Source organism: Gadus macrocephalus, chromosome 13 (genome assembly GCF_031168955.1).
Source record: "Gadus macrocephalus chromosome 13, ASM3116895v1".
NCBI lineage: Eukaryota > Metazoa > Chordata > Actinopteri > Gadiformes > Gadidae > Gadus > Gadus macrocephalus.
The window spans coordinates 14223731-14242270 of NC_082394.1; the positions used below are offsets into that span (position 1 = coordinate 14223731).

The following is an 18540-nucleotide window of genomic DNA, read 5'->3' on the forward strand; positions in this document are numbered from 1 at the left end:
ACTAAACACAAAACCGCACGTCAGCAAAAAATAGAAGAAAATCTGTAACAGCATAGTGCTAAAGACCATATCTCCAAACCACATTTTAGTGTTTCCTGGACCAAAGAACGTAGAGTAGGCAAACGATAAATTGTATTGTAGTTATTCAAACATATTCCCTCTGAATCCACTGCACCGTTCACTCTATACTTTACCAAAAAAGAAGGGCAACACAGCAGCATGAAACACTATTTACTGAATATTTTAAGCATACAGATACTGTCAAACAAATGTCAGGAGCCTTCTTTTGGGCAGTTATTGGCCCCTTACTGACTAAAGCACTTAGGTCTGTAGCTCAGAAACACTACTGAATGGTAGCAGAACTTTCGAGGATGTGTCTACTGCTGAGGCGGTTAGAGTTTGTCCATTTCCTAAAACACATTTTTAATATTTAAGGGAGATCATATTTAAAGAAGAGCCTCAGCCAGAGTTTGCTATTGTTTTTTTTATGAAGGGCTGTTTCCCTTGTGTGACACACAACTGGACATTTCTTAAAGGGGATACGCACGTTCACGCAACCGCGGTGATTTAGAACCCTTAGAAATGAGACTTTTCTAAACTTTGCTGACACTGCAGTGGGCCAAGAACTACAGGATTTGTTTTACTCTCGACAGGCTGATACTGAGATTTGGAGAGCCATGACGCAGACACCCACGTTCGCTTCCTGATGGATCTCATTAGTCACAAAGTGCCCTTCCCCGAGTCGTCACACCCCTATCATGTGGCCCTTTTACGAAAGAAAAACAATCATCATTTTTGACTTTAACTGCTTGATTCAACAAGGATCACCAATGATCTTGTCTTTCTCTTCGTCATTGTCTTCCTCCATAGTATTTTGTGCAACTAAGCAACCAACTGCGCACAGATTGGGATATCTGCTTGCTGTCTACAACGGCACATGGATGTACAGTGTACGTAACTGGTCACCTGATACCCGTTTCTAGGTGTGCAGTAGTGTGGGCCGAGAGGATTTCTGGAACAGTGCTCAAACGCTTGCCTGGATGGAAATCATTTTTGTTTAAATGAGCCGTTTAAAAAAAACTAAACGTAATAATGTGGAAGTAGCCTGTAAATGCCTAAAGAAAATGGCTCATATTCTTCACTTAAGAGCCAAGTACTTCAGTAACACACTGCTCTTGGCCATTGAAGATAGTGTAGCTCAACCTTGTACCTGTCCCGTGGCCTATGCAAAACACATTTACAGGGCTCAAGGTCCTTGTGAACATGAAAATTGCTATTGTATATCCATATGGGCATTTATGAATCAACTGATCAAAAAACAGGTGAATTTGACAAGGGAGGACAACAGGTAAAAAAAAAAAAAAATGTAGTAAAGAAAAAACTGTTTCCTTCCAGAGGACCCTACATAAAAAAAAAAAAGAAGTATGCCCTCTCATCTCGCCGCCTTAGCGTCACACATGCACGCGCCAGACCTCGCCGCCGCAGGAAATGGGATGCATACATCTTGTCTGACTGCAATAGAAGAGGCGCCTAAGATTCTATTCCCAATAAGCGGCGACTGATTGGAAAACTCATTCTAATATCAATTTCCATCTGAGCCCTTTAAAAGGCAATCAGCAAAGCTTCATCCCAGTATATCACAGACTCCTTGAGATGATGACACAGCACTGGCTCTGCTCACCTCCATAATAGTCCTCCTATTGAGGCATGTGCCATGAATAAAACCAGACCCCAACAGGCTATTCACTGCGAGTCCCTCGCAGAAAGGAGCACCTCTTATTTTGAATATGGTCTTGCATTTTGCTATTCATACCGTTCTGTGGGGGCTATAACATTTGTCATTCCCAGATGTAATGCAGCACTTGGCATAGCGACACTTGGTTTAGTATGGTGCATGTAAACGCAAAAACAACCCTTAGCCTGACAGAAACAATGTTGATACCAGCCTACTGCAATAACTCATTTCCATACCCGCGGAAAATACATTTCACAGTGACATGAAGGACCAATGGGTTCCGATCCAATCAACCACTTTCCTCAGACTTTGCAAACTGACAATCTTCTAGAATTATGTCTCCTAAAAGGTTGATATCCTCAATGAAACAAAATAAAAAATAAAAACATATGTTAACAATATTTTCGGTTGTTTTTGACCAAAAGTATATTAAAAACAGTTACTTGACAATTTAGCAGCTTCGGTCAGCAGAATCCATTGTCTTGACCAAAACATCTTGGTTAAGCAACGGCACATGTGCATGTGAGGAGGGTACTGCACATGCTCAGTGATACATTTCTTTCCCCTGCCTGGCTGTTGCTTATCACAGGTACAAGACCTGATTCACACTGGATTAGCGGTCGTGTTTCAATCTGCATTTTGACCAAAGTTAGGAAGTTCCACATAAAATGCAGGAAAGCACTTTGCGCCGTAGGCGGGACAGCAAGAAAATAACTTTGTTCCTTCAGAGATTAAGATAATAAGAACAATAAAAGACATGCTCTGACCTTGTCCTTCTCAAAGCAGTCTGTTGCATGTTTCTGACTTTTCTTTGGTTCCTATATATTTTGTACGACTTTTTGGTATTCCATCCCTTGTATTGGGCACGATATACCGTAATGTAACCATCCAGATACCCCATACCAGTCAATCATCAATCAAACAGCCTATGACCACGAGTATCTCAAAAACGAAATCCGCCAACATATTTTATTCTTGCTCACCTTCCAGCCACTGCCCGCCTCTCTGTAGTAGGGGAAGTTGTCACAGATCCACTGGTAGATCTCGCTCAGCGTCATCTTCTTCTTTGGCGAGCTGTTGATGGCGAAGGTGATGAGGCTGGCGTAGCTGTACGGTGGCTTGCCGTCCTTGTGCTGCTGCACCTCTTCCTGGTCGAGGGTGGTGTTGGGGTCCAGCATGGCACTCTTCTTGCCCATGCCTGGCCCGTGGGCGTTCTGGGCATCTGCCTTGCGGATTGCCGCCTGCATGGTCAGCTGAGGCAGCCAATCCATGGAGGTCAGGCTACTCTCCAGCTCCGACGTCATGGTGACGGCAGGCTGGCCCGGGAAAAAGGGGCTGGGGTGGGTGGAGGTCGAGGTGGGAAAAGGTGGGAAGTTGTTGTGGGAGGTGGTGGTGGTGGTGGCGGTGGCAGTGGCGGTGGTTGAGCTGTTGCTCGGTCACTTGCAGACCAGGTCACTGGGGGGCTGAAATCAGGGCTGCCCTCAGGTCAGGACATGGGCTCAGCAGTCTTCTACAGGTCAGCCTTGTGTGGAAGAAGAAGAGAGAGGGCCAGTTTAGTCGGTTACAAAATAAATACTTATGAGTAATACTTATAACACTGATAAGAAAGAGCATTACATGGCATGGCCATGTGATGTAAATGTAAATGTTATTAAGGAGGGACCGTTGTTTTGATGCATGTCTGAACAGTATGCTCAGCAACAGCTTCTCAGTGTCTCTCTACGCAGCACGGGTCTATTTTCTTTTTCCTGTGCGGGAGAAATCAAGCGACGCCCCCCCTTCCACACTTTCTGCTCACAAAGCTGACTCATAGCTGGAACTTCATCTGAACAGAGAGCGAGAGCAGAGAGCACCAGAGAAAGAGAGGGACCAGGAGAGTCAATGCAAGGGAATTGTTTTCACAACTGCCAGCCAAATGGGGGAATGGCTCTGGAGGAATTCCGACTCTCTTGAGGGTAGTAAAGCCCCCTTTCCTCCCCCCCCAGCCCGGCGCCCTCCCTTTGCTCTCCCTTCCCCGTCTCCCCTCGCCCTTTCTCCGCCCAGACGGAGCCTTTGCCTTAAAACAACCCAAGCGGCCCAGCCGGCCGCCCCGTCCTTCCTCCTCCTCCTGTCCTGCCACACGTATGCCGTCTCTGTGAAGGCCACAATCCCCGACCCCCACCACCCCCTGCGTGTCTGTCTCTCCCGGTCCTCCCTATATGAACTGCCTCCACCTCCCTAAAATAGAGCGGCAGAGGAGGGGGGGCCTTTGGTTATAAACAGAGGTGCACGCAGCGCGGGCCGTCCACGCAGACAGAGTCCTCTCTCCCGCCGCCCCCGGACAGGAATGACGCTGCAATATGTTGTGCCTCTTTTAGCCGTTGCAGTATTTTGGTCCAGAGCGTGGATGTATGCATGGGTGATAATAAGGGCAGATGAACTGAATGGATGTTTTTGGACATTTGCAATCTTGCCGTATTCATGGAAGTCATCTCAAAAAATGTAACTACCGTATATATTACTTAATGTTGAAATAATTTAACAAACCTAACCCTAGTTTATTTTGCTCTATATATTTGCATTCATACATTTGAAAGGATATTGATGTAAATGTGTAGTGAATTGGAATAGGCTCCAGGTCCCCCTATGACCTATGACCTAGAATAATACAGCAGACTAATGGACACATTAAATTGAATATAATTGCCGTATTTTTCTTTGCACGCTAATCATCATGTGTGTGGCATCAATGCGTTTAGCTCATGTTTTTGGTGTTAAAAAAACAACAACTGGCTGTGCATTTGCAGCAAGGCAGAATTCCGCTCTGGTCGAGGAATGTATTTAAATGAGTCCAACTACATCGGTAGCTGACCATCACAAGTCAGACTGTTCCATTGATCTCTCACAGTGGGTGAAGGCTACCCCAGGGCTAATTCAACATCCAGACTGTGCACGCAGTGGGAGCCTCCTGGACAGAGCCGGACCATTAAAGCATATTTTCAAACATATAAAACGTAGAATATGAGGGTGACAAAACCAAATACGGTGCGAGGTACATTCAATTGGGCTGTGAGAGAGGCCATGTTCACGTTCTTGTCCTTCCTTTTACATTCATTACCCTGCCTCCTGAGACAAGGTGGATGTACTGTGTCGTTTTTATTTATTTTTTTAATGTAGGTGTTTTGGTTTTACATGGGTTTCTTTTTTCAATGCCATTTGTTCAAGTTGTGACTGGCTGGCTATAAAAATAAAAAGAAAAAAAAGACTACTCAGTCACCCATGCAAATATCGTGTTGTTCCGATGTGGGTGGGTGAAGTGAAAAGCCTGCCCTGCAGCCAATAAAAATCCAACTATAACAAATACAAGAGTTCTGATTGGCTGACTAGCGGGATGGATGACTGACAACCGCCAGGAGTTTCAGCAAATCATATTGGAGATCTCCTTATCTCCAAGAAGACAAACAAACAATGAGGAAGATACATCGGCCCTGTTAACAGCCCAACATGGCAACAAAGACCATAACTGCTTCAGGACCTTATCTTCAGATTTGATTTAGTATTGGTGGAAGTCCAATTGGTGGAAAATATCCCAGGAGTCTTTTCAATGGGCATCATTGCTACTGAAAACAAATACAAATGACACAAGCAGCAAACAAATGTCTGAGGTGCGGTGGAAGGCAGCTAGAGACAGAAGTTGAAACCTAGAAATCAAATCAACATAGCCCCAGGTCTGTTTATGTGTCAGAACCACCATTTTATAAACGTACAAAATCTAAAATAAGTCCCTACCTAAATACCAGTTTTATGGCGTCATTTTCAGTTGCTTGTTTTTTTGCCATTCCCAATTTTGCACAACCAATCATAACTGCTTCCTATCACCAGACACACAAGTCAGACTCTTGTCCCTGTGCATTTATACATTTAAACCCATCAAAACACTAAGATTTGATGGGTTTGAAGGTTACAAGGAATTAGTGTAACTGTTTTCACAGCGATGCGATGCTGCTCTACAAACAATCATCCCCAAGTTAAAAAAAATTCAACCATTTGGGGTTCAACAAAATAAGAAATAGACTATTAGCCAATCAAAACAATCTTTGACCATGGAATTCAGCATCACTGTGTGTGTGTGTGTGTGTGTGTGTGTGTGTGTGTGTGTGTGTGTGTGTGTGTGTGTGTGTGTGTGTGTGTGTGTGTGTGTGTGTGTGAGAGAGAGAGTTGGGGTGGGGTCCTTTTTGCCGCTAGTAAGAGGTGAGCCGCCGGTAGCATGTTGATGGCAGGCACACCCCTGGCACTACGCAGGCAAACGCCCTTTGACCCCAATGCTAATGATCCAGATGGTTCCGTAATCTGTGGGGCCGCTTCACTGTCTTAATTGAAGAACCTTGAGCTGTGGCAAGGATGATGAAGCACGGCGCGCACACACACAGTGTGTGTGTGTGTGTGTGTGTGTGTGTGTGTGTGTGTGTGTGTGTGTGTGTGTGTGTGTGTGTGTGTGTGTGTGTGTGTGTGTGTGTGTGTGTGTGTGTGTGTCACACACACACACACACACACAAAGGGGAGATCCAGAGCGAAAGCAGGCCCAAGCCTGCTGCTGTGTCAAGGAACACTGTCTGGGCACATTCACCAGCAGCTCTGGGGGGGTTAGGGTGGGCTGGAAGTAGACAGTAGGGGGATGAGTGGGGAGAGCAGTGCAGAGAAAGAGAAGGAGAGTTTGAAGAGTGGTGGTGGTGGTGGTGGTGGTGGTGGAGGAGGGGGATACAGAAGGCCCAGTAGAACCAGGGCTGGTGCTTGAAGGACCAAATAAAGGGGGAGTGGGAGAGAACGCGGTTTGCATGATGGGGTAGAAGAGGGTCAGGGAGTTCAGGCCCATCATGGTTATGAGCACGAGAGAGCAGACACTGCAATCCCACACATGGGACCGCTTTTTCAACCAGCTTGGCTCCAGAGGCTGATGGGTGGGGGGCTGGCGTGTTTATGTGTACGTGTATATGTGTCTATGTGTGTGTTTGAGGCATGGTCGCAAAATATATATATATACAGTGTATACTAAAATGGTTCTCCTTCCAACTTTAATTTGTTCTTGAGAAAGGAGCATCGAGGGAGAGCGCAAAGCGTCCATATTTGGAACGAGAGGAACGCTGTTCCCCAAAAGGGAATTAAATTGTAGCCTTACATCTGAAGGAGAAATTAAAAGCATCCACGTCTTAATTTGCCAAGTTCTTGACGGAGCTCATCAATGTTTTATTTCCGAAAGAGCCCTGACAGCAACTGTTTGATTGCATTTTGTGTCTTGTCTGCCAAGTCTGGAGTTGCCCAGTCACATTGACGGCTACGTCATTATCTTTGTGCCAAGCCCTCTTCCTATTAGAGAAGACGAAAATGTAGCAACAGACAGTGGCGCAACGGCCGGGGATCACTCAAGAAAATGTAGTCACAATGAATGATGTCAACTGAACCGGGATAGGGAAGTACACAGACTTGAATGTTGGGGATTGCGCCATAAAATAAATAAATGGAAAGAAGCACTGCTCCGCATTTCCACAGTTGCAAAATCATTAGCTTGAACTTTGAATGCACTGGAACTATGATGATCAAGAAATTATATACAAAAATGCCGTCCGACAGAAACAACACCTCAGGTGCACCAATACTTCCAACCAGTTTAAGAGATTAAATTTTTTTTTTATTGACACAAAGATAATCTAAAACAAACAAACACCCAAATATCATGCGTCTAAACGAGTCAATTTTTAACTCCTCTCACACCTAGACGCCTCCCATCCAGTAACAAGGGGATCTCCATAAGGACTACCGCCGTCTCCTCTCTCAGAGAATGGCCGCACTACAGCCCCGCTCTCTGTTGCTAACACAAGACTGTTGATAGGTACCAGAGCAGCGCTCCCCTGCACTTATCTGCAATTTCCGCAATTAATCCCCTTTTTACTGCAGTCATGCATCTGTCACGCTGAGCGCTCCTGCAGTGCATGTCACAGCCGAAGACATTAAGGCCCTCCAAGTAGTGCTGCCCGCACTGAGCATCGAAAAAATAGATTATAATTATTATTATTATTGTGTTGCAAACAATGTCGAGACAAGATTAACATGGTGGACTCTACGTACGAACACGTCTTATTTTTCATTTACCTCACATAATGGTTAAGTGCCGGGAGTTTAGTGGCTGTATGTGCGTATGTACACAGAGATCGAGAGGAACAAAAGAAAGAGGCTTCCTATGACAAGAATCTTCCTGTAGTGTGATGGTAACTTGGCAAAGGAGAGGGGATTCGCCGAGCGAGCTCCCTCTGCTACGCCTGAAGTTCTGGCACTCGCACTCACAACAACAACAGTGATGTAACCTGGTAACAAGCCTTTTGGCATCTTTGCTCTCGACCCGGCCCGGCCCATACCTTCCATATCAACAGCATTATTTCAAGCGGGGGAGAAGAGCGTGTTTTCCTAGGGATGGTGTGAGTGCGTGTGCGTGTGTACCGTGGCTCACCTGTACTACTGTTAAAAAATGATGTCTTGCTTTTTCCAAGCCTCGAGGCACGGGGCTTAAGGAGCTATTTTAGCAGACTGACAATCGCAAATAGCAACAAGGCAGGGACTGTTGCGGCTGGCTATCAGAGGCAGCACTGTCGCTGTGCCAGTGGAACCACCTTAAGCCTTAATCTTCACACGGACATGTACATTAAACTGAAATAAAGTAGGTAAAAAACCAACACCAAAGCAATAGCTTTTAATGTACCCTTTCCTTCTCAATTAAAGGCTTAATGGCTCCGCTGAAACCCACCCCCAGGAATAAAGCATTAATAACCAAATCCTTACTTGCATTTTTAGGATGTGTCAATTATGGCTTCAGTGCACACGTGGCTGAGCACATTGTTCAGCTTATTACAGCCTACAGCAACACTAGGTGCCAGGCGGGTCTTCCACGCTGCGGGTTTGACGCTTCACGTGCCAGCGTTGGAAGCTGGCTAGTGTGTGTGTGTGTGTGTGTGTGTGTGTGTGTGTGTGTGTGTGTGTGTGTGTGTGTGTGTGTGTGTGTGTGTGTGTGTGTGTGTGTGTGTGTGTGTGTGTGTGTGTGTGTGTGTGTGTGTGTGTGTGTGTGTACCGCCTCACGAGTGCAGCCACAATTTATACGACTCCCATTGCCTGTGGTGGAACAAAATCAAGCCCGTAATTATTCTGCCAATCAATACAAGGATGAGGAGCAGGTGAAGGCAGCATAGGAGCTCGCCAACCAGGAAAACCAGGCTGGGTTCCTTGTAGTTCCAGGGATGTTCTTTATACTGGTGTTGGATACCAGGCTTAAATATGGTACTGGAGAATATATCAATATATGCTTATCAATATTTATATTGCAAAATGCTCTTACAGCATGATAACTGCCCTATAAAAGCAATCAATATAATCTGTACTTTGTATTGTCCATACTAGCTTCCCGTTTATTTCAAAGCATTATTAAGGGACGCTTAGGCCGGGTAAAGAAGTTGCAGACCCAGGTCCAGCCAGGAGCGACAAGGCATTAGTCTGGGTGCTGCTGGAAGCTAGTTTTGGACTAGCCAGGGAACTCACAGAGACTATGCAGCAAACAACAACAACGTGACCTCCATAATGCAGCCACAGTCCAAACCGAGGGCGAGGAATCTGAATGGACACATAGGAGTAATTATGCCGTACCGTGATATTAGATAGACACTCTCACAGCAGTTAAGACCCTTCAGCGATAACCCCAGGAGCACAAGTTCAGGGGTTGGCAGGGGGCGAGGGAGGAGGAAACAAATGGAGGATGAGAGAGAGCTGGGGAGATGAGAGCGATACATAAGAACCCCAGGATGTTGGCTCATTTTCCAGTCTGTGTGCCCTTCAAAAAAAATAAAAAGGACTGGTGCAACAATCCGGGCATACATTCCCAGTAATTAAATAAGCCTTTTCAGTGAATCAGGGCAGTGATCAGGAGGGCCTGCCTCTCTGTCCCCAACAGCTTGGCTGGGAGATGGCCTTTGTGTGGGCCGTGGTAGGGGTGCCCTGACACCGACCATGCGAACCCAATTACCCTGGTCCACGGGCCCCGGGGCCCACATTAACACACTCTCCCCCTGGGAGCTCGACTCCACGCCAGCCTGGCAGCCTGCGAGAGCCTGCTGCTGAATCACAAATAGACCACTTAAGGCACTGGCAGAGCAAGCGTTTTGGTGGCAGTCTTGAGTACCTATTCTCATCAGCATTCCCCAGGTCCCGTCCAAGGGCCAGGTCTTATCCTCAGCCGGCCTCCCAGGCAGCGCAGCAGGGCGAGGGGTAACCCCCTAACCCTAACACCCCCCCCCCCCCCCCCCCCCCCCGAGTGCCTCAAGTCATTTATTCCACTGCTGCACCAGTACAGACACTTGAAGCAAAGACGATCACACAGGCGGAATGCTCTGGTGCGGCAGGCAATACAACTGAGCACTAAATGCAATAGATGGACAGAAAATGTATTAATAAATAAATATTTAAAAAGACGTACCATTGGTTACTATGAGTCATCCAAGTAATAACATTTGACCTTTGTATTTTTGGACCACAAATGTATGAGGCGGGCTCTCTCTCTCTCTGTGTGTGTGTGTGTGTGTGTGTGTGTGTGTGTGTGTGTGTGTGTGTGTGTGTGTGTGTGTGTGTGTGTGTGTGTGTGTGTGTGTGTGTGTGTGTGTGTGTGTGTGTGTGTGTGTGTGTGTGTGTGTGTGTGTGTGTGTGTGTGTCACACACACACACACACACACACACACACACACACAGGGGAGATCCAGAGCGAACTTCTTTTCATGCAGTCTATGTCTTTAGACTATTATTACAGCTGAAAAGCGACTTCAAATGGCGTTACGGTATTTTTTTTACCCCCTCTCTTTTTACAGACCTCAAACATAACATCGTCAGACACACGTAAACAAACACACACACACAGACACTTTTTCACAGGTCACTCCATTTCGCATAATTTGGCAGTGCAACAGAAACGTGCAAAATAAATAATTATAAAAATAACACAAGCTCAAGTTACCCAAGCATGAATTGGAAGGTATTATCTAGGTGGGCAAACGCATGTTCTGAAACGCTGAGCAGTCCAGGAACCCAGTCATGAATATCAAATATAGACAGTGGATTAACATCGGATGCTCCATGGCTGATAGTGAAGCAACTGAGGTGTGCATAAAAAGTGAGTGAGTACACTAACGAAGAACACCCAACTTATTTCCCAGCTCACAAAGTACAAGCCCCACCATGCTAAATAATGACATTAAAACATGGCGGTTGGTCGAAGGTGCTTGGGGTTCTGTCGACTCGTTTAGACCTTCCTCTCGCGTCAACGCCTCACATCGTCTTCACTTGGGATGGCACCAGCCCTGGCGTCATAATTAAAACCGCTTTGCTTTTTAATCAATATCCAATCTCTCAGAAATAATTAACAGCATATTAAAGAGTTAGCTGCCTGACGGGGGCTGAATGCTGCTGCTGCATCATTAAGCCATTCCAGCTCTGCTCTCTGACTCCACTGGCGTCTCATTTCACAGCTTTACCAAACACACACACGCACGCACACACATGACAGCAACACGTGCACACACACACAAACACACCATTTAAAACGCTTCTACTGTACCTTCATGAAAATACCTCAGCATTCATAGGCTATTTGCATACAAACACACTTTAGTACCGATCTAATGATTCAGTGGTTAATCGATAAGGAAATGAGCAGACTCTAATTTTGAACATAGATTCAAACATGAGTGAAAATAGCAAAACATTTGCAAATTAGAACTTCAGACCTGCTATTCAGTATTTACTCTGCTATTAAAAGTATGCTATTAGTTGTTCCTAGATCCCAAAGACATCAGTTTGGGCTTTTGGAACATTTGATGGTTATTTGCAATTATTTCTGACATTTACCATACTGATCGTTTTACTGGTGGTTTAATCAAAATATATCCCAAAGCCAACCACTTCAAAATCCTTAGTTGAAACCGTACAATCTGAGAGACGAACCACCGCAAGATCTGTGCACCCTCACAGAACAACATTCACTTGATTCACAGCACAACAATCAAGGCTTATTCAAGTATGGAGAACGGAAACATGTAGGCAGTAGCAGTGGCTTCACGGCGCAGTGCTTAATGACCATCATAAAACCATGCCTTTTACTCTTGATACATTGAGCTCTTTAAATTCCCTGGAGGTTGAATAACATTAGAGGACTGCGACAGGTCAAGTAACGGTGTAGGACATCTTGTTTAGTAGGAAATCCTAGGGATGCTGTGAAAAATGCTGATAATGAAATGTTGAAATGACCAATGAAATGACCAGAGGTTGTTCAATTGAACAGACAGTTCCCCTCTGTCCTTCGTTGTTTCTCCTCATGCCACATTAAGCCGTCATATAAAGACTCTTCTTCAAGTAGAGGTCAATTCCAGGTGGAGAAAGCGAGAGTCCTTCCTGTTTCCCCAACACCCATCTGGATTTGGAAATGACCCACGACCAACAGAAAAATAGTGAGTGAAATCAGATGGTCACTAAAGGAGTAGTGTGTGAAAGCATAGACATGGCTTTGTGAACCTGGAATTTTCCAACTCTTGTTACAGGGTCCATGTGTGTGCAGAACTGGACAGTGAGCCCACCCAAAGGGATTTTAGCTCTTCAAGCTAAGTTGCGTAGTCTGGTTAAGCCATACATTCTGGGAAAGATCCATCTCTAAATAGTATCCTTATGCATGTCCTCAAAATATTAACCTCACATAGTACAATCTAGATTTACTGCCTCTTCCCTGCCTCACAAAACCATTTGTTAATGAAATGTGAGGTCACACTCTCACAACCAATCAACTCATGCATGTCCCTGTATGGCACCCTGATGGTGATAGTAAAACACTCCAAAGAGCAAAACGGCCCAATATTCATTGGAACCTTGCGTTTAGCCCGTGATGTCTTGTGCTGGACACAGAGATGGGAGGCATCACAGGCAGCTGTGGAATTTAACCCGGCTTGTCTTGCATCACCGGGAACCGTCTATGTTTATACCGGCTTATAAATTCCTTGGGCATTCTTCGCAAGAAGCCAATGCTAATTCTGGAGCAGCCCAGTTTGTGTCTATGGCTGATTAAGGAGAGAATAGCAGACGACAGCGTCTGCTTGAGGTATATGGCTAGTCTCTGTGGGGGGGGGGGGGGGGGGGGGATAAGTAAGAGAGAGCGAGAGCTAGAGAGAGAATGCCTGTTCATCACCCGCCCCCATCTCCCTCCTACACCTAGGCAGGTCATTTAAATTAATTTGGTTTCCAGGAAACAATGTTTCTATTTATCAGTAGCGTGGAAGATGGGGTGGTAGCAGCAGCAGTCTTTGTTGGTTTTGACTCTGCTGTTAAAATACCCGCTAGCGCAAAAGCGATTCATCCTCTGTCCTCATGATCACCAGGTTATTGCTTCAGAGCAACCAGGACAGGTCATCACATAAACGGAGTATTTGCAACAATGAGAGCAGGCACGTGGTTTCAGGCCCATGGAAAGGAAAACAAACTGGATGCGTATCATGAATGTATCGTTGCCTCAGACACATCACAGGTGATCATAACGAAACATTGATTAATATACGCGTGTTTGAAGTCTCTCAAGAAATGACAGGAAAATACCTTGAGGGAGTTTCGCCCTGTCATGGATGAAAACCAAAAGACCAAGGAAAACCACGTTATAATTAGCAGAGAGAACAGCCTGTACGTAAATTGGGAATGCAAGATCCAGCGAGCCCACGCCATTGCCAACTAGCGCTGGGCAATAACAACTACAGAATTTATTTTGAATTCTGTCCATCAATAACATAGCAGCATCTTACGTTGTAGCATTAAATCCAACCTTGGTCACCTACCTAAGAAAGGTTTAAGAAACAATGTATGACTTTATGAAAACGCAGATGAGACCAGCATCATTCACTCAGAACAGCCAATTTTTAAGATCAAAAATGTGATCCGGTTTTGTTTAGACTAGTAATAGAGCTTGAACAAGCAAAACACCAATAGCAAGTTATATTATAATATGATGACTAAACCAATCCAAGGCCCCATATTTTGTCTGATACTAAAAAACGATATCAATATCTATTTGACATTGACAAACCAAACTACTGTTGCCTAATGCCAAGTCCACACACAAATGGCCTGGAAATTAACTTCCGGTCATATATTCAACATGGTGAGCAGGAAAGGAGGACTTATCAGCCTGTAAGATAAACAGGGAATAGACGTCTCTTCGATTGGACTTACGCCGGAGGGGGGGGGGAGAATTTGCCTCTTCTCGAGAATTTCTCAGGATTTCAATGACATACTCCAGCAGCACTCCCTGCGCCGGCCGGGCTCATAAGGCCGAGGGAGCTCTCCCACAGCGTGTGAGAGGCCGCCAGGTAGTGCATTGCTTTTAACAAGAGTCTGACCACAGACCAGGGTGAAGGAGACGACTGACCGGCCAGGCTGAGACCATATAGAAAAACACTCCCTTCAGAGAGGGGAGGCAGGAGCATGAGGCAGCATTTGGAGCGTCCCTTTGACATTTTGACTCGTTCTATGAGAGTCCCGCAGAATGTCTTGCAAAAATGGCGTATTGGTCTCACTTGTAATTCGGGGGAATAGGCCAATTGAGAATTGTCCATCAGTAAACGCCGATAGGTACATTTATTGTTTTTACGGCATGGTAGTTCACATTAGTTTACTGCTAGCGAGGACTGGGCCCCTCACACTTCAACTGCAGCTGTACGGCAGACGTTAACTCTGGACGTCAGAGCTGCTCCCGAGGGATAAAGACCTCGTAACATATTGTAGGTCTTAGCCCACGTGAAATGGCTGTTAACCTCCCATCGATCTGCAAAGCTCATCAAAAGTCTTGAGTGTTTTACATTATTGGATGGAACCAGAGGCCAATACAGCCAGACATTGATTTAGGACTTAATTCTTTATGAGTGAATAAAGCCACATTTATGCAGCTATTGGACAGCTGGGGGGCACGCTAATGGGTTTTATAGCAAAATTCATGGACTGCAAAAATAAATGTCACATGATGCTGCCTGCTACCTCCTCTTAAGAAATGTGCATATTCTGCTATACACAAACCTGTACCAGCACAAAAAGCATGGCCCACCTTCTATTGTTTGAACTTCTACCTGCTTCTTTTTTTTATGCTAAATATCCCTTGATTTCTTTGTCCCATTAATTGTTCTCATTTTAATGCTCTTATCAACATGGAGAAGTGCATCGGCTTGCCTTGTGCAAATGTTTTTTTATTGATAACAACATTGGCATATACTGATCAAAACAGGACGATACAAAAAAAAAAAGCCTATAGTGCAATTAAACGATGAACATACAAACATACTGCCTTGAACATAGCAGTCAGGCTACTGCTTCTTTGTTTTGAGCCAAAGAAAAATAATTGTAAATAATAAATTGCGTTAATTGCGCGATAAAAAAATTAACGCCGTTAAATTGGTTTGCGTTGACGCCGTTAATAACGCGTTTAACTGACAGCACTAATATATATATATATATATATAGTGGAACCGTGCATAAAGTTAATTTAGCTCACTTCCAGTTACGTTTTCCAAGTTCAACAATTCATTGGAATAAGACACTACGAGGAGCTCTCTCTCTCTCGCTCTCGAAAATCAGATCATGATATGATAAAAACATAGGAACCTATGATAGTAAGCCTTTATTCAAAACTTCGGCACGGTTTCTTCTCAAAACTAAAAATGCAAATAAACTGATACTTATACCAGTTTGTTTGATTATTAATAGTTCTCAAACATAATTTCTTCTTTATGAAACATTATTTCATTAAGTAAAATCCTACATACAACCTCCATATCATGCAACACAGCAATAGCAACACATATTTGCAGAAGGGTGATAAAAAAATTCGCAAATAGTGTAAAACTTTCAATTCACAGTAATAAATCCCATCTATATTTTCATTTAGAATATAAACCATTGGCGGCCTCGTATTGGGAGACAATGTCAAATTAAAACAATGAGCAGATTCTAAATCTTGATAACAGACTCCATAGGAGTGTGGCCTTTGGTTGCTGGCGATGCACTGCGCTACGCCTCGTCACATTTATTCAGACGTAAAAACAGTTAGTTAACCTGACACAGCAACTTCCACCCTGCGTGTTTAAGCGAATGCAAGGGAAGAACCGAAGAAAAGTCTCAACGCACTAATGAACACTTGATTTGAGAGGAAGACGGCATCTCACCACCTCCATCTTCCCGACATAACCCTCTTATCAGATCATCCCTCCACCTCTCCTGCTCTGCCTGATTCCCCCCCCCCCCCCACCACTCTTTTAAGTTTCCTTCACTTTAACATTTCTGAGCACATTCCCCATCCAACACCCCCCCCCTCCCCGCAACATACCTTTCCATCCTAACCAGCCACCCCTTCACTCACACACACACACACACACACACACACACACACACACACAGCGCTCATTACAGCGGATTTGCATGTCTGCTCTGGAGAAGAATGAGGAGGAGATGAAACAGAACTCCCAGTGGCTGCTTCTGCAGAGCTTCACTCGCCTGACAGAGAGACGGAGAGAGAGAGACACACACACCGAGAGCTCTACTTTAGGATTGCAGACAGGGCACATGCATGCAATGAGTCTTGCAGAGGGCATTATGCGTGGTTACGCACACACACACACGTAACATATATTAAAAAAAGAAACTAGTTCCGCCATGCATGTTGCCAAGCTAACCCACTCAGCGGCGCAGCGTGCTCACGCGTTACACCAGACGCCACCTCCCGTGCCATCAGTCTTCATCGACTCCAAAAGAATATCGCACACATCCAGGAGACCGTCATCATTCCTCATTTACACGTCTTGGCCTCATTACCTGTCAGTGCGTTTTTATTACAATGGAGGAGCATGAGAAAGCGTGTGCTGCTCAAGGGCAAAGAGTGCAGTGCGGTAGCAGGCCTACACGGTGGGTAATTCTGCTTATTGCTCTCCTGGGCCTGGCCTCCCCCTGTAGCTTAGTGCCGAAGCAGCCGAGGGAAGGGGCGCTGCCCTCATACAACCCACACAGCAGATGGGCCGCTGCCCAGGGAATTCATTCATATTTCTATAAATCACAGCAACTTAAGCTGCCGCCCCCCCACACACACACACACACACACACACACACCACACAACCACACACACATAAATGCATACTCTGCCGCATGCAGATCGCAGTTCCTTAGCAGAAAACAAACATGACCTTCATGGAAAGGTTAAGGGCTCTGATTGGTTGAGGACTTTTTGCAGAAGAATTTTAATAAGCAGGAGGGAATTAGATCTGCCGACTAACTCGGTTCCAACTTTCAAACGTGGAAGTAAACGTGCAAAGCAAACTATAAGGTGTGTTTGTTTTTTTTGTAAAGATAGGAAAAAGAAAAATGCTATAGCTCACTGCGCCAACTCATCGGTTCATCTTAACCGATGGTCAAGAGTTGTTTTAAATGTCAGACAGTGCCGCCTTTGCAGGGCAGGGGGCCTAGAAGAAAAGAAGACCACAATCCCAGGCCCATCGCGGCCTACACCGAGTGAGACGCTTTTGTTGGGGATGAGTCATTTGGCGAAAGTGGCGTGTCATGTGGCTCGCAACATGACTCACTGTGGAGGGGAAGGAGGGGGGGAGGGAGGGGAGGGGGGAGGGAGGGGAGGGGGGAGGGAGGGGAGAGTCGACTCGGCCAGACTTCTGATCCACTGCAATCAATCATGAAGGCAGGAGAAATGCGTGAAGCATTTTGTGAACCACACCGGTTCATGTTCATGTAATAAATATATACACACACTCACACACACAAATATATGGTGTGTTTTGTGTAAAACATGGTTTGACACAAACTTTGACACTTGGGTCATGCGCTTTTATCAATGCCTGATGAGGAATTTCTTGACTCAAAAACAAGAACTACTATTAAGAATTATTTTAGGATGCACCACTTTCATTTCCTTAACCTTCAAGTTAGTTGCGCTTAGATTTGTTAGTTAAGAGTAATGCACTGACAAGTCCATTGAGTCTTCAAAATACCCGAAAATACATTTTAGAATGAAACACAAAGGTTTTCTTTATTTTTTTATTTTTTTATTTTTTTATTTTTTTACGTACAATTTTAACCAGACATTATGGGAAAAAGCAGCTTGGTATATACAAGTAGCAACTTGGATCCTGCATTTGATACACTGACTGACACACAAAAACGATTGCACCATGGGTTTTTTCAACATCCAGGGGGTGGCCTTATGCTTAATGCCGTGCACATTACTCCAGATAATTAAATCTACAGAAAGTATCAAAGCAGTAACACCCTTGGAGAGTAGTGATACGAAAAATTCTAATCAGAGACCACACAAGAACATTTCAAAAACTAAAGTCACTTCTCATGACTTGACAGGAATTATTAGCGATGAGCCCTAAGCAGCAATCAACATTAAACCAAAGAAGTGTTGATTTACTCTGCCCTAATTATGATCACTTTTTGTCAGAAACCCATTTTTGGCGACACACACACACACACACACACACACACACACACACACACACACACACACACACACACACACACACACACACACACACACACACACACACACACACACACACACACACACACACACACACAAAATCAGTGAGCAATTTGAGCCTGGTAAAGCAACAGCAGTGCAACGGAGCTGCACAGCGCGCATCAAGTCCTTTAATGTCTCCCGTGTACACACTCGCTCTCTTTACCCCCCACTGTAACAACCAGCGCCCCC

General features: G+C 44.9%; 1 protein-coding gene across 1 annotated transcript in view; it reads right to left on the reverse strand.

The window, feature by feature from the left end:
* foxj3 (forkhead box J3) overlaps nt 1-18540 on the reverse strand; it is a 73666-nt gene that overhangs the window by 47016 nt on the left and 8110 nt on the right. The window contains 1 exon segment of the mRNA XM_060070199.1: nt 2719-3257. Within this exon segment, the coding sequence (XP_059926182.1) occupies nt 2719-3039 (321 nt within the window). The 5' untranslated portion in view covers nt 3040-3257.